The sequence below is a fragment of the Stegastes partitus genome, unplaced genomic scaffold (assembly GCF_000690725.1).
Source record: "Stegastes partitus isolate 25-593 unplaced genomic scaffold, Stegastes_partitus-1.0.2 Scaffold1098, whole genome shotgun sequence".
Classification (NCBI taxonomy): Eukaryota; Metazoa; Chordata; class Actinopteri; family Pomacentridae; genus Stegastes; species Stegastes partitus.
This window is the reverse complement of record NW_007578829.1, coordinates 153,054-170,492: the sequence shown is the minus strand read 5'-3', so window position 1 is coordinate 170,492 and position 17,439 is coordinate 153,054. Positions and strand designations below refer to the sequence as shown.

The following is a 17,439-nucleotide window of genomic DNA, read 5'->3' as shown; positions in this document are numbered from 1 at the left end:
TTCGGGCACTTTAAGAATCAAATACATTTTCATTGTACAACTGAGAAACATCCATCCTCACTGTGAAAAAAACAAAGTGTGTGTGTGTGTGTGTGTGTGTGTGTGTGTGTGTGTGTGTGTGTGTGTGTCTTCTCAGTGAAAACAAAGTGTGTGAATTGAGAGACAGAAAGAAGAAGCATGCCTTCTCCCTTTGTCCTTTGTGCTTTTGTACACACCTCCCTCAGGAATCCATTGAACAACAGAGTCCCATCATTTATAATGGACAGGCAGGTATGAGGATACAGCTGAGTTTGTGTGTGTGTGTGTGTGTGTATTTTGGAGATATATATGTATGTCATATATTAGGCTGTGCATGCAGGAGTGAACCTATTATCTTTACATTTGCAGTCAGTAAGCCATTCAAAGTGACACACTGTTTCCAAGAGACACAAAGCAGTCCGTTTTCATGATAATCACGTTAATGTGGTCACTGCTGAAGCTCCAGGATTTATTCAAAAATAAATACTAACTGTACATTTTTATCTTGTTGGTAACAACTTTACAACTTTGTTCACTCATTTCAAAGGGAAAGATAAAGTTTACTCTTTGAATGGAGCATATTTTATTCACTAGTTTGAAGCAAATACTTTCTGCCCAATTTACTTTTTAAAAGAGCAAATTCCAGCTTTGCATAGTAGTCAGTTTCAAAAATAAAAAGTTAAGGAAGCATTTACTTAAGTCTACCTAAAGACTTCACAGAATTTGATAAGAGACAGATGGAAAACGCTTCAAAATTAAGGGCAGCAGAAATCAAGATATCTTGACTGTTCGTGGTTAGTATCAATCAAGCTCAAAAATAATGGATCCATTCAATCCTGCAGTGTAATCTGTAATCTGTAATCTGATTGCATCTTTTCATGCATCATGTGTCCTCATCAGCTCATTGAAGGCCTAAGCAACAGTAACCCGTAGCTTTATTCTCCACCTTTTTTATATTTGTGGTAAATGGGGTATTTGAATGATTACCTTTATTAAAAAAGCTTCGTGCCTAAAACAAAGATGATGATGATGATGGCCGTGTCAAGTAGGAGGAGGAAGTGATTAGGTCCCAGGTCCTTCAGATCAGTGAACCATTCATCAGCAAAGAACTGGATGCAGTTGGTGTAACTCACTGGAGTCTGCCCCAACAAGCGTGCAGCCAGCTTTACAATGTCAATGAAAGAGTGTTCCTATCACAGATGCAGATTGGTTCATTTTAATGTACGTAGCACTGCTGTTAAGAAATGTTCTTGACACAAGAAGTAATGGATTCCAAGTCATGCCTAGTTTCAGCTCTGGTAGAGAGTTCAGTGTCTGTGTTTATTCTGTCACACGGACTAGAAGCACCATGTGCAAAAGACTATATTTGAAATCATTTCCAGGGCAAATGACAGTGTTAAACTTTGTGGTGTTGTGTTTCACTGACTACTGTATGGCACATGCTCTTTATTGTATATGATGTTGGATTCATCAGACCAGTTTAGCTCACATTTTAAAAGAGCAACAGGGAAAGCTGCCAGTTGAGCAACACATTTCCTGAATTCTGTCTGAAGTGACTGATCAACACCCGGCACACCAACCCGCCACAGTCATGGCGTCTCAGCTTTGCTAATCTATCATGAACTGCAAATATAATGGAACAGACATAGAAGGCTGATGGAGCATGAGTCACGTTTTAGCTAACGTACATGAGCTGCGCTACTATGAGGAAGACAGGACAAAAGTTTGAAAACATTTGCAGATATTATGTACGTCTGAGGCATAGATAGGCCAGATAGGGTGTGATTGATCCAAACTCAATGGTATGAACCCACAACCCTCAACTCACTCACTGCTCAGCATTTGCATTAAAATTCCACACACCATCATCCATGTGACACTCGCACACATGATCAAAATGTGTGGCACATCCAGCTGTTTTGTCCCTACATTTCTCAGTAGTTCTGATCTAACCTGTTGAGTGACGTCATTAATGCTTCACACCAAAAATCTATGATCTTTTTATGACTTTAGATTTTGGATGCTTTCACTTCACGAAATATCAAGTAAATATTCAGACCAGAGCATTGGCCATGTTTGAAAAAGTTACAGGTATACAAGTAATGCTGACATCACATACTCCTCATCAGGGGTGTACTTCTGATTTTGGTACAGCTATCTCTCACAACATACATCCTGAGAATGCCTGATCTAGACCCTACTTTGCCTCTTCCAAATGGACGTACATGGGTGCCCTATGAAAAAAGCAATACAAACAACAAAAAAATGTAAAAACAGAATAAGAAATGATAAAAGTAAAGTAATAAACAGCGCAATAAAAAGACTAGAATATGTAAAAAGGTGAATAATAGAGAACTCAATGAATAAAATAAGTTTAAAAAAAAAAGAGGAATAAATAAATACAATCTACCAAAGCAATCACAAGCCTGACGAAAAACGTAGGTCTTGAGTTTGCTTTTAAAAAATACCAACACTATCTGTTGTCATTATGACCCATCTGTATGAGCCAGCTCTCCTTTAACCATATGAATTGTGACAGTTTTCGGTGCAGCTTTTGCGTTGCAGTTTTCTGTACATGAGTGTAAGTGGGTCTGATAATTGCTCAGTGACTTACGATCTTGAGGGACTTCGATGGGTGCTGCTTCATGCCACAGCAGAAGCAGTAATGACATCAGAGCCAGGGCCGCATGCCCGACCTGCCCCAACATCTCTTCCTCTCCGATTGGCCGGCCTCGCCCCTCGCCTCTCCTGATTAGCTAGTTGGATCTCTTGACAGCCGCACTGAAGACCTGTGAGTACAGACACAGAGACAGAAGGTCAGAATGAAGACAGCGTAGTAGATTTCACAGCGTGCATGTACACTATAACACTTGGGTAGTTGTGCATATGCATTCTGGCGCAAAAGATGTGTGTTGGCTCTGGCCTACATTCACAGCTGAGTCCCTGTGTGGCTCCCTTGAGAGAGCAGCCTGGAAACAAAGCCAAGGAGAAGATCTGTGGCACTGATTCTTAAAGTGAGATCAGGCTGCAGTCATGGGCTACTTCACAGGATGACAGACTTTCTATTTTCAAAGCAAAAGCTTGGAACATGGATGTTTTTGCCAAAATGTCTGGTGCATCTACTACAATAACAATATGCTGAATGAATGATAATGCTGTGAGATCTGTGGCAATATTAAATTGACAGTAAAATGACAGTAACATTAGAAAGCAGGAACTTTACAGCTGATGCTTTAAGATCCATTTCTTTAATTGTGGTGACACCTGCAGTAGCAAATGGGCTGCGTAAGTAGGTTGTGAAGGGATTTCTAGTGGACAGGCGAGACATCATTGGTTATTTCAGCATGTGCCCCAGTACCACATATGCTCACGGTCTAGTAACAGTGCCCTATAGAGGCTGTAGTAATAAACTTCATAACATGTTTATTGTTGTAACCTTGATGATAAATGTCCTCTAACCTGAGCAAAAAATGTATTCTAATCCAAACCCTGATTTTTCTAAACCTAATCAAGTTGTTATTTAACCACAGTTTAACAGTTTATTTGTGGCATCCTCCACTAGGATGTGTCATATCAGAGGCTAAAGGTGAATCACTCGAGTTAGAGGATTTCCTGGCATTGACGTACCACTACACAGTGGTCATGAAGCCAGGTCTGTGACTAAGCCCGACTTTCCACATTAACATTGTGAGCCCTGCACTATTTTCAGCATCATTTCACAACCTTTACGTGGAAGCTCTTATCTATCCAGAGCTTCCATCATTTGATATAATACTTGCATATTTATTTTTGTTTGTATTAGTCTTTATACTACAGGGGGGAAAAAAACTATTCTGTATCTTAAAATTGTGTTTTTACATGTATCTTACCATAAAACGCTGGCAGTAGAGATGTCGTTTTTATAACTATGTTGGGAAAATGGGTGAAGAACTATTGCTCTTACAAAGCTCTGATTCTGCTCCGTCTTGTGATATGATACTAATATGTCATAACCAATTTTGCATTGCAGTTATTAACATCGACATTCTGTACATTTCCTCTGCTTTTGTCCAAGTTTAGACTTTTTGTTCTCAGTAAGTGGCAAACACAGCAGTGAGATATAAACCTGCACAGATACTTCATACTGACCCTACAGGAAGTTGTAGGTGGATGACAACATGGACACAATATTCACATTTTTCTGCACTCAGTGTTCTAAACTATTCTGCATACTCCCAGATTTACCTGCCAGCCAAGACTTTCTAATTCACACCCCCACTACCTCCACATGATAACCAGGTCTGTGTTCTGGCAAACCTACCAGGACCACCTGCTCGCTGTTAATCCCTGTCCACATGCTGTCATCCCCCACCAAGATCAGTCCTTCAGTCTGCTTCACATCACACCAGAGCTCAAAGCTATGACAACGGAATAAATGAAGAATGAAATCACGTGGGAGTGTGGGGGTGGGTTTTTACCATAAGGTTGCCATTTCAAATCTCCCAGAAAATCAGGGTGGAGAATGTGACACAATACTGTGTCACACTGGGTACACTCAGTCAACTGTGGCAGAATCTACTGTATAAATATTAATTATAATTTAAACCTTTGCAATTCAACTTCTGTTCAAATGAATAAAACAATTAGCACAATGAACAATGTATGTGAAGCAATGTATTGTTTTTATTAAAGCAAGACTATGTACCTTTTGAAAGAAGGCACGATACATTCTTTTCTCTTCTTTTTTTTTCAACAGTGGTTTGAATTCATAGACAAACTGTTGCTCAGTTCTTACATTCAGGGGTTTTACTGCTACAGCCTCGTTTGCATACACTAAATTTGACATAAGTTATGGTGTATGTAATTTTTATGCTATTTGTGGGTTGCAATTTGAAGTTACAGTTTGTACCACTTCTTTTGTTGTTGTTGATTTGTTTTGGAAACAATACCAAAAAAAGTGAACACTCGGCCATTTTTCACCATATGTTCAGATTGGAAATATTCACTATAATAGCTGAAATATAAGCCAATAGTTTTTCCAGGAAACTAGGTTTGAAAGTATCAGAATCAGCACAGAACATCAGAGGGTACCAGTGTGACACAGTCTTCTGCACAAAGTGTCCCATGATGGTGCTTTTAGGCTAGTGTTGTTAGTTTTCACTATGTTCGCAGTCAGTCAGCTCTAAAGTGTTTGTTACCCTGGTTCAACCTGCACCACTTTCTCAAGGTTCTGGTAGCTTCACTGCTATGGAGGAAAAAACTCACGAGAAAATGCAAGTTCACAGCATCTCCCAACAAAGGCAGAAGTTTAGTTCTGAATTTCAGCTCAAAGAGAGTCTGAAAATAAACTGAATGAAGAGACTGACAGTGACTGACAGACAGAATGCACAAATGTGGGTTTTGTGTATTAGAAAATACTGTGATCAGGAAATTCTCCAAGTAGTGCCACAGATGTTGGGGTTAAATTCTAATCATGGTCATCCTATAATTGTGCCAAAACAGTGTTAACTCTCCTGTACAATGAAAAGCATGAAGTGTGTCAATGGTGCAATGCTCTGGACAAAACATACATGAGCTGTGAAATAAAAGAATTATCTCACAACAGAGGGGACACAACAGCTTTTCAGCCCGAGGGCAGTAGTCAGATTTCACCCAAAACCTGCAAACACCTACTACACACACACAGACACACACATTATGCATAAACCATCTGGTGGTAAGTCAGTCCAACCCTATACAACTAAATAGCTAATCTGCCCCTGGGGAGTTCAAACCCCAGAAATGGATGGTACGAGGTGCCAATCATACAAACACACACACACCCAAACACACCCAAATACACACTCACACACACACACCATGCATGGATGCAGATGCACAGGGAAATACATGGTTACACATGGATGAAGAGACACCCTGACACACCCTCTCTTCCCTCGGCAAACACACAAACACACACTAAAGCACACATATCTCTGCCAGCCAGCTGTTGTCAAACCTGACCAGCATCTCCCAATCTCTGTTAACTACTGAACTCAGTGAGAACACATACACACTAGAAGAGAATGTGGAGTGAGGGGATTAGCAAAAGAGCATGCCACACAGTCCAATGCAAGCCTTAAGACAGGAATCCACTTTGAATTACAGATCTGTTCCCAAGAGAGACGTCATGGAGTGAGAGAAATCAAGATAAAGAGAAAAGAAAGAGGAAAAAAGAGAATGGCAGAGTGAAAGCTCTGAAATAGGTCAACGCTTCTCTCTACCTCGCTCCACTCTGCAGTGCATTATAAATGATAGCACAAACTGATGCACTGAGGCTGAATGCACAGGAATTCCAAGAAAAGGGGTCAGTGAATGGCACTTACTGCCGGGGTTTCAGAAACGTTGATGTCAAACTATTCATACACTGTGCTCATAAATGTTGCCAGAATTATTTCCAACATTTACATGAAAAGTACACACATGTTTTCAAGCCCTACAGATGTCTGACATGTTGCAAACCTTTCTAAAACACCACTTTGACATTTTGGAGCATATAGCTACAAGTCTTGATGTCACCGTAAGGTTTCCAGGTAACCAATGAATATTTAGGGACCTGTCCAAGAAATAGTCCCTCTTGTAAGTCTGTCCTTGTCATTTTCACTCTTCAGTTATGTACAGATTAAACAAACAGAAGTACCATGAAAGGCAAACACATGAAGAGACACTTGAAGCATGTGACTTCAGTCTGCTTTCACAGCACTGAAAAAATGACAACGTAAAAATCCAAGAGTCTGAATGAAGCGATGGGAAAACTAACCTCCATCAAAGTAATGCATGTACAGAACAGACGAGAAATGCTGTCTTTTTCAACGACTAACAGTAGCTCTTTCTATGGAATCAGCACCATCAGCTGTTTATGGCAATGTCCTCAAACCTCTAATACTCGTACAAGTGTAGAGGGTAGAAAATGTCATTTAATCCTATTTTCTTTGTTAATTTTTTTCTTAAAACTTTAAAATTTGCACTACATTTTACTACAAACATGTTTCCCAGGAACCTGTTGTGTAAGCCAATGAAATAAAGACTCCTAAAAATCACACACAGCTGATTAGAGGTAACGAATTTGTGCTACTGCTAGGCCTAATATTAAACATTATATTTTTAGCTGTATCGTCTCATTTGGAGTTGACAGGTGTGCTCCACTTGTCACACCTAAAGAGCTATGAAACAGTAACATGGAATAAAGCTGACTTCAAGCAGTAGACTGAAAAGTTGAGGGACTTTGTGATAATGGTAGGAACACTGAACAGGCCTTTTCATTTATTGTCTACAACAAAAGCTTTATTTCTGAGATTTATACATTACACATACAGAGGAAAAAGGTCCACGGCCAAAGTTATCAGCACACTGACTTTCTGGCAGAAAAGAATGTTGATCTGCACATGCATCCAAGTACAGAGACTATTGTACTGCAAAATCTTCCAGCTTGTTCCAGGAGGGCAATTGTGCAATTTCTGGAAAGTGAGAAGCCACTTGGGGATCATGTCTTTTTTACTGCAGCAATGACTCTTCCTGCTGTTTTGGTAAATGGTAAATTTTCTACCGTAGTGGTACTCAAAGTGTTTTCTCATTCACCCATTCACACACACATTCATACACCAATGGCAACATGCAAGGTGCTGCCTGCCAATGGGAGCAACTTCCTTTGGAGGAGCGGGGGATCGAACCGCCAACCTTATGATTAGAGGATAACTGCTCTATGACCTGAGCTGCCCCACCTTTGGGGGTGGGTGGAATCTAGTCAGATCAGGCCTCGTGGAATTTACATCTTTGGAAATGGGCCCTTGTCATATTAGGTAATTATGGTTCCTTTAATTCACTTGGTCACAGCACTTGTCAGACTAAATGCTGAAACCAGCCAGCAATTATTTATGCTGTTCAATTCAATTCAATTTTTTGTATAACACCAATTCACAACACGTCATCTCATAGCACCTAACATAGTAAGGTGCAGATCTTGTGATTTTTGAAAAGAGAAACCACCAATCCAAAGTTACCTTTGGATTGCCTATGAGCATGCAGTCGGCGACATTAAGAAAGAACCCAACTTCATGCTGTTACACAATCAGCATGACTGGGGAATGTCAACAAGATGAGCTCTAACCAAGATGTCTATTTCTATTTATGACACCCCATGTCATGTGACAAACCTTTAATAAGGTTATTAAAGGGTTTTTAATATTAACCCAACAAGGGTTGATATTATCTAGGTGTCAGACATCTCCCATCCAACCTCCCACCTTATCAGTAAGTGCCTGTGTGGCTGGCAACACTTATTTTTAAGCTGGCACTATTTTGCGTTGTTCCAAGAGCTCAACAACCAATCAGCATTTTCTCCCCACTTCATGGCAGCGACGAGAAATCTGAGCAACCCTGTTCACGAAAGTGGCTCAGAAAAAATTGAGGGTCAGTGTGTAGGGCAACAGATTCACTGCAGGGTAGTCTGGGGGACTCACATCCACGTACAAGTGGAGCACAGAGCTGGAGGGTTTGCTTTGGCGGGCTGTTCTGACAGTGGTACAGTGTACTGTATGTTGTTTTACATTTCTCGTTGACCTAGCTTACAGATTTTACTTTACAAACATACACACACACAAGGTGACTGTAGAGACGAACCCAAACACCACCAGGTCAGACTCATCGTAGTTTAACCTTAGGCTCGTAGCCTCAGGCACACATTAGCATCACACACACATAAAGTTCTTCTCCTAGCCTAACATTGTTCAGTGCATAATAGACCCCATTAAACAAATAGATGAAATTTCGTCTGGCCGCTCCTTTCTGCCTCTCATGCTACAGGCTCTAACAGAAACAGATTGGCCTGTTGAAGGCTATTTCTAAAAATAACATGTTAATTTGTATCATGTTAATACAGTGTGCATTGTGTATCAGTGAGCACTGTTTAGTGACCTTAGATGAATTTTGCCAGGAGCAGGTTTAGACTGGAAATCTTGACACAGAAAAAAAAATAAAATGTTAACCTACTTCTAGAAATTGTGGGGAATTAGCATAAATTTGCTAAATGAGACTTTTAAGCATGGTTCAGTGTGTGTCCTTCATTATTTCAGATGAGAGGGTCATTTCTATACGAAAGACCCCAGTCATTAATGTGTTTTATCATAGGAGACTTGGTACAGTGAAGTCTATAGAAGTAAACCACATTTACAAGTCTTGTTAGGCCAAATACAGGATAAATACATTCATCTTCAGACTCTTTTTTTTTTTTTTAAATCATAGCACTCAGGTTTTAAAATGCATCAATCCCCAACATAAAATGAACTGTGAAGGCTAGCGTGATTAAAATGATGGAAGCTGAAATTTTACAGCTCCAAGCTCAAGACTTCGTTAGCTGTTGTAGGGTTTCTTTTGGGCTTTTTTTTTTCAAGAGTTTCATAACATGCAAGGAACTTTCCATTTTATGTAAAACAACAGATTTCACAATTGAATCTGGATTTAATTTATAAGCGCAGATCACATACTGCACACAATACAGCACATATTGAAAACATCAGCACAATTGTACACACTGATCTCTTTTTGTCAAATGTTTGACTCCTGTCATTGTGGTGGACACTTGGCCTCAAATAATCACTCAGACTGCTATCATGGCAGCGTAACTGGAGCTATGTAACAATTTTCTTATAGCCACCAAAGTGTCTGTTTATGTTACATATCGAAATCGAATCATCTGTGTCTCCCATCTTATCAGACACACTTATGTAGTGGATAAAACCTGAAAGATCTCAGTTAGTCATCCCTGCAGAGAAAAGTAACTGAATTTCTCACTGCGCACATACGTTTTTAGAATGTTGGTCTCACAGTCTCACAGTTCTCTCATGTCCTCCCACTCAGACTCTCTCTGGCAACTGCAGTCCTCCAACTACGATCATGGACAGTTTTGGCAGTAAAACAGAAAGAACATGAAGAAGCTGATACTATTTGTGTTGGATATTAGGAAGCGTCTAATAGAAACCAGATGTTGTTTATGCAAAAGAGAATATGTCTCCAAGTCTCCAAGCTTGATCTGGTGATGAGAACAATGAAAGGACAGAACTTCATTTTCTGGAAATGATGTTGTAACAAGGGTTTGCTTTTGTAGGACGGGAACATTCAGTTCATTAAGTAGGTGAAAGTTTAAATACTGTGAGAAGAACTCAGACAACATCAGAGATTATTATCACTGTCATTATCTATCATTATGACTATTATTGCGCTTAACATTTACAGTTGAAACCAGAAGTTTACATACACTGTAAAAAAAAAAAAAAAAAGACACATAACCTTTTTTTTCTCACTGTCATTAAATCAGACTAAACTTTTCCTGTTTTAGGTCAGTTAGGATTACCAAAATTGTTTTTTTTTTGCTAAATGCAAGAATAATGGGAGACAATTATTTAGACATTTTTTATTACTTTCTTCAAAGTCAGAAGTTTACACACACTAAGATTACTCTGCCTTCAACTATTTGGTAAAGCCCAGATGATGATGTCATGGCTTTGGAAGCTTTTGATAGGCTAACTGACAACATTTGAGTTAACTGGAGGCAAACCTGTGGATGTATTTTAAGGCAAACCTCAAACACACTGCTTCCTTCTGTGACAACATGGAAAATCTAAAGAAATCAGCCAAGATATCAGGAAGAGAACTGTGGACCTCCACAAGTCCGGCTCATCCTTGGGTACAATTTCCAGATGCCTGAAGTCTGATTTAATGTCAGACAGGAAGAAAAAAAAAAAGGTTTTATGTCTTTTTATACAGTGTACCTAAACTTCTGGTTTCAACTGTATATTAATAAGTGAATGCATATGTAGTATCTAAATTATGAATGAAATTATGAATTATTAAACATATGACTGAAACGTCATAATTAACACAAATGAATACTTTTCTCCACTGCATCATCTTTTTATTTAACCATGTGCACTGACGGGTTTGGTGCAATGCTGTGCTTTGTCTTTGTCCAAGCAGAGAGAGCGTTCATATTCAGGTATGCTCATCCCTAACCCACTGCATACAAACACTCACTCAGTCTTTGCCACTATTCCATTGTTCCCAACACTGGCAAATTCCATTAGAGTCATTTTGAAAGGTGCTGAGTGCTAATGGTGCTCTTCAGAAAACAACATGATGGGGACGGGGCTGATTAATGTAGAACACAGATTTGGAGTGTGCATTTTAGTGCATGTACGTTATGTGTAAACGTGGATCAAAAGCAGAAAATTCATTTTTTTTTTCACACTTAAGACGCTTTTAGTGATTCACCGTGTCATTATTCTTGCAGAGCACATATGAATTTTGTGGGTGTGTGTATGTGCCACATGCATGCCTGCAAACAGCTATTCTTTACTCTTCACTGTGTACCAACCAATAGAACATCTTTGGGGTATTTTAAAGAGAAAGGCAGATCACTACAACTCCTCCTGCAGAGATTAGCTGAAAAAAGATCATTTCTGAATGAGAATGGAGGAACATCTATCCAGAAATTTGTGTACCACTGATATCCTCCATGGAAAGGAGGATTAAGTCTCATCGAAAAAGGAGGGCATACAAAGTACAGAAAGAATACAAGGATTGAATCTCAGATATGAAAGGTGTACTGACTTTGTTGTGTTGAGTTCCTGCTGTTGGGCCTGCATTTCCAATATAACAAATCTTACTCTAAATAAAGCTTATTCTAATTACAAACACTGTGTTCGGCTACACCAGAGGCATTACCACATCAACTGCCCTCTCAACCATTCCTGTGACCTCCATATAAACCCCCAAAACAGCATCACCAGTTCTGCTCTACAAACATGGCCAAAATAGCCCTCTACCCATCACACACAATTAACCTCAGCACAAAAGTACCCTCATTGCTGCTTGGAGTACATAAATAAACAGGTGCAAGCAAACCAGTGTTAGTTGGTGGTCCCTCCCTGCTCAAATCCCATCTACTTTTTTTTGAGATAAAAAGCTTTATGAGAGCGTTTATTGAGTAGGCCATTACCCACAGCTGCAAAGTGATCGCAAAACATGTCAGTGACTGTTCAGACTTCCACATTGTGCAGTAATAAATCAAAGCAGCATGTTGCAGAATTAAAAGAAAAACTCAGCAAACTTTCTGAGGAAGTGCTGAAAGCAAAAGTCTAATTGTTTATCAGCTGGACATGTCAACACACTGAAACAGCTTTTAAGTTTAATGTTCACCAGCTGAATGTGTTTAAGCTGCAATATCAGTCTTGTAGTCAAATGCATGCATATGAATTACATTATTTATTTTGTGGAACTTTTCAAATGAAGGGAAGCATCTTTGACATATTGCCACAGATAATTAAAAAAAATCATCTTGCCTCATACAGTGCTGTGAAGAAAAACATTTGTTCTGTTGAGTTCTTCAGTTTTTCTGATTATTTTCTACTAAACTTCAAACGAAATCTAGTATCAAACAAAGGCAACCTCTGTAAACACAGATTACAAGTTAGTTGTTTTTTTTTTTCCAATAGTATTTTATTTTTTACTTAACAGTTGTTTCACTTCAAGCAGCCAAACCATTCGTTTTTAGTGGAATTTCAACCCACACTTCTTTGCAGAAATACTAGAGCAGCTATTTCGGAGGCTTTGCGAGTATGAACTGTTCTTTTCAGGTCCCACCACAGCATCTCAATAGAGGTTCAGGTCAGGACTTAAACTAGGCCACTGCAAACGTTATGAGCCTTTTAAACCATTCTGAGGTGGACCTAAGTCTAGCTCACATCAGAGGAGATATCTGGCTTGGGATCCTGGTCTAATGTTTTTCTCAGATTGTTTGACAACGTGAGGGATTTACAGATCCACAATTGGGGCTGTCCAGATAATGTGTGATATTTGGGGAGTTAAAATTGGAATTTGTTATCATGGGATAAGCAAAACACATTAAAACTGCTTAAAATCTCCCCTCCATATCTCACTGAAGAATACACAACCCATGTTGATTGCATCTTCACAAACATTTCCTCATCCAGACTCATTTAGCCTTCTGTTTGTTTTGTCTTATTACAAGGTATTATTAACCTTAGAGCAGGTTTTTCTACTGCAGTCTCCATTCTGTTTACATCTGTTTCCCCATGAGACCACACAAGGAGAAGCTCTGCTCTCCAACCATTCCCTGTCATATGACAATCTTAACAATACCCTGCAGTGTGTGTTGCACCATTATTTTCCAGTCTTGTATTGAGTGCATGTCTGACATTAGAAAGAAGTTTCTCCATGTGTCTGATGCAACCCAATTTCAAAATCAGTTTTAAGAGCCCTGTAGTGGGAGCTAGACTCAGTCTTATGCCTGAGATCACTGTTTTGCTGTAAAACCCAGTTGCACTTGAGCTTGAACTAACTGACTGATGACCTGACACTCTCCTTCAGTGTTCTCTGTCAGGGGTGATGTGAATGAACAGGGCTGCTAGTGTTCAGGCCTGGGTTTGTCTAGTCCAGCTGCAAACAGGTAGCAGTGCAGTTTGGTAAGCTTTTTTGGGATAAAGTAACTAAGTAGGTGAACACTCATTCACACATGCCATGTTGGTGTTAGGGCTGCAAGGTGGCGCAGTTGGTAGCACTGTTGCCTCGCAGCAAGAAGGTTGCCGGTTCGCGTCCCGGTGGGGGACCGGAATCTTTCTGCGTGGAGTTTGCATGTTCTCCCCGTGCAGCGTGGGTTCTCTCCGGGTTCTCCGGCTTCCTCCCACACAGTCCAAAAACATGTTGAGGTTAATTGGTGATTCTAAATTGTCCGTAGGTGTGAATGTGAGTGTGCTTGGTTGTCTGTCTCTAAGTGTAGCCCTGTGATAGACTGGTGACCTGTCCAGGGTGTCCCCTGCCTTCGCCCTAAGTTGGCTGGGATAGACTCCAGCCCCCCCGCGACCCTAGTGAGGATTAAGCGGTGTATAGATAATGGATGGATGTTGGTGTTAATAAGTACAATTATTATTTACAACTTTTAATTTGTGTGAACACATGTTGGCTTCATTTTGTTAGATTTTGTCTAAAGATCTGATACAGATTAGCATGAGACAAACACAAAACAAGCCTTCGCCCTAAGTCAGCTGGGATAGGCTCCAGCCCCCCCGCGACCCTAATGAGGATTAAGCGGTGTATAGATAATAGATGGATGGATGGAAACACAAAACAACAAAAAATCAGGAGGGGGTCAAATAATTTTTCACAGCATTGAATGTGATCTTGAAGAATATGTAAAGGATCGTGGTAGCAGAACGACTGCTGATTATGGACTACGAATTAATCTCCCAATGGTTGGAAAAGTCTGTTCTTGTAAAAGTTCATATCTAAGATGCAGCATTGATTGAACAGAAGTCCTGACTTACGCTCACGGTTGGGGACACTTGTCCTCTTGTCTGCCCGCCCACTCAGTCGTGACACCAAGCGACCTGATGAGAAACAAAGAGAACAAATAAACAATATTACTATGGAATCAGTTTCAGCAAACAAATATTCATTCACAGGTCAGTTTAAACAGACGGCTTCACGCCCCTCATTGAATTACTCTAAACAAGCGGTGGTTGCATCAGACTGCAGGTCATACAGGCTGGATCCCTGAGCAGGTCATGGTGAATAATAACTATTTGTAGCTGAACCCTCAGAGACACAGTCTGCAGTAACTCAGAAGAGACAACAGAAGTCAGATGTGCTGGCTGCTCATTAGTCTTATGGCCTGAGCACAGGAAGAAACAGAAGATACAGTAATGCAGACAGTACACACACACACACACACACACACACACACACACACACACGCCTCAGGACTGTCTGCTGAAGTGGTATTTCTCCAACTGTGTGTTTTCGCTTTCAAAGAGCTTGTCTGTATGCCAGCTGCTGCCCTTAGGATCACAGGATGCTCTTTCTTTTTGTCCTTCTCACACATACTGTACACTGAAACACAAACTAGCGCGCAGTCTGCCTGGAGGACTGTGGAAAAGCCTCTATGGGACAACAAAAACACACAAACACACTCTTGTTATCTCCAATACAGTTTGTGCCGTAATGACACAATGCTTAAATCAATACAATAACACAAACTACAAGGAAAATTACACCTGTCACATACACCTATTATACTTATAGAGCTAAGGTCTGGGACGGATAGGAGAAAATGCCCATCTCCAAACACTGCACGTCCACTGAATAATAGATGTATTTCTAGGTTTAGCAACACACTTAAAAAAGGTGACTGTTTGGAAAATGTTCCAATAAATTGCTGTGAATAAGAACTTTGTGTCCTCTGATGCAGCTTACAACAATACAGTTATAAGGCTGAGTGTGCTTATCGTGTTTTTTCACCTGGTTTTTACATTTTTTAAATCTTTTTTTAACTGTTCCTGATGAGAGAGTTTGTGCAGTCATTTCTACATTTCTATGCAGGCTAGTACACTCTGATAATATGTTATAGAATACAAAAATACACAAAGTAGTACAACTGTGTACTGTATTATATGCTTTGTGTGTTATTCAGATGGAGGCGGAAACTAAATACATTATCTCATCACACAGGTTATAGAGAGAAGTCTGGCAAGTAACATCCTACTGTTTTAACTAAAGAAGTGAATATGTTTAAGGAGAAACATAGTTTTTAATGCCACCACATAGTTCATTAATATTTTACATAACGTGTGTACCTTATTTTGTATGCTATGAAACTTATTTTACATTATGCATGTGTGAATATATATATACATGTATGTATGTATCTATCAGTGTACTCAGCTGCAGTGTGGTTGAACCCTAGTGCTACATCATCCTTAAATCAAACAGATGACTATAAGGTTCATTCAATATGAGTTTAAGCTTTAGTATACCCGATCTGACGACAGTACAGCACATATCGAACATCTGGGGGAACAATGTTTAACTGGGTTAAGTGCATTGCCAAAGGGCACAGTAGCGGTGTGTTCCACTTGAGGAGAATGTGCATGTGAGTCTTCAGTACTGAGTAATACTACAACTGTATACACGGCAGAGCCTCTCGTTTTCATCTTGTTTTAACAGCAGCACCGTCTAAGCAGCCCTGAGGTTCACCCAACTGCATTCTCTTTGAATGCAAACTGACCTGACTGCTGCAACAACACTACATCAAAAAATGACAAAAATTTGAAAAATTGTGTTTTGGCTCACTGGTTCACAGCAATGATTGACTGTTAGGTCACTGTAGATAAGCTGGAAGAAGGACTGGGTGAGGCGTGCTTTTAGTTTTACTTCCAGAAGTCTTGGAGTAACACTTACCTACTAGTCTAAAGATAAACAAACATTCAACATTCAAACATTTTAGTTTTACGTTGTCCTAAATAGGTTTCACCATTACAACCATATCTGTATACAAGACTGTTCTACCATAAGAAATAACCATTTGGTTGTTTAACCAAGCAGCTTATTACCATTAGTTATATTTAGTTGTAAAGCCGCCTGACACAGTCATCATGTGACAGCATCAGTTTCAACAAATGCTCCAAAACAGCACATGCACATACATGTTCAATTAACAGTGTCTACAGGCAGGGGAGATTATGTCAGGAATGGAAAAGGAGAATGTCAGGCAGCACTGTTACTGGGCTACGGTGCTGGGAGGATGTCAGAGTGGATGGATGGGTCAGCAGAACACTGGACTACAAAATGGGAGACTGAACCTCTTTTTCAGACCAATTTTCTTTTAACAAGGACTGTTCCTTAGTCGTAAAGGTAGGGATGGCAGAAATGTTAAAAAAAAAAAAAAAAGACAGAAAGGATACTATTACTCTTTAAATACTCCTCCCTCTTGGCTCTGCGTCTTAAGCCCTTCCCACCAAGTGGGCACAGATGTATGTAGGACACACAGGATTCAGACATCACTCTCCTGAGTGGACGTTTACCAACCAACCCATTGTACCACCACATCTCATTGTTGCTGTGGACTTTAGTTTTTTTACTGTCGCACCTGATCTGGGTGAAAAGACCTGTGATAGGCCAAAACCTACTGTCACAAGCTACAAATTCTACAGCTTGAAAATAGAGCCAAAATAACATGGAGAAGTCTTGTTTCTTCTCAGATGTCAATTACAATATGCTGAAAGGGTATGAAAGTCCAATGACACCAAAAAATTCTGCGTATTCAGCTTTAAACACTTGATGAAATCTAACCAAGTTCTCTTGCATCTAAACCTAATCAAATCTTTACTGTAGGATCAAAACTGAAGAACAGGATCCACTTGTAAACATGCTGTGCTTCCTCACATGCTATAAATAGTAAATAAAAGAGGAAAAAAAGGTGCTCTGAATGTGTGATGTGAATAAAGAAACAGATGTTGTTGATGCTTTCCATCAAACACACCCCAGTGTAGCTCTCTGTCCTGCTTTCAACAGCCTAATGGGACAATAAGAAGTGTGTGTGTGTGTGTGTGTGTG

The 17,439-nt window shown here is 39.8% G+C and overlaps 1 protein-coding gene across 12 annotated transcripts in view; it reads right to left on the bottom strand.

Moving 5' to 3' along the window:
* The window catches only part of nfasca (neurofascin homolog (chicken) a), a 109,406-nt gene that overhangs the window by 69,666 nt on the left and 22,301 nt on the right, over positions 1-17,439 (bottom strand). For all 12 annotated transcript variants that reach the window (XR_520751.1, XM_008296071.1, XM_008296062.1 and 9 more), the window contains exons 2-3: positions 14,373-14,435; positions 2,633-2,807 (exon numbers count right to left, since the gene is read on the bottom strand). Coding sequence is in view for 11 of the 12 variants with exons in the window: in XM_008296071.1 (XP_008294293.1) it covers positions 2,633-2,726 (94 nt within the window). In the remaining variant the exon portion in view is untranslated. The remainder of the gene's footprint in view (positions 1-2,632; positions 2,808-14,372; positions 14,436-17,439) is intronic.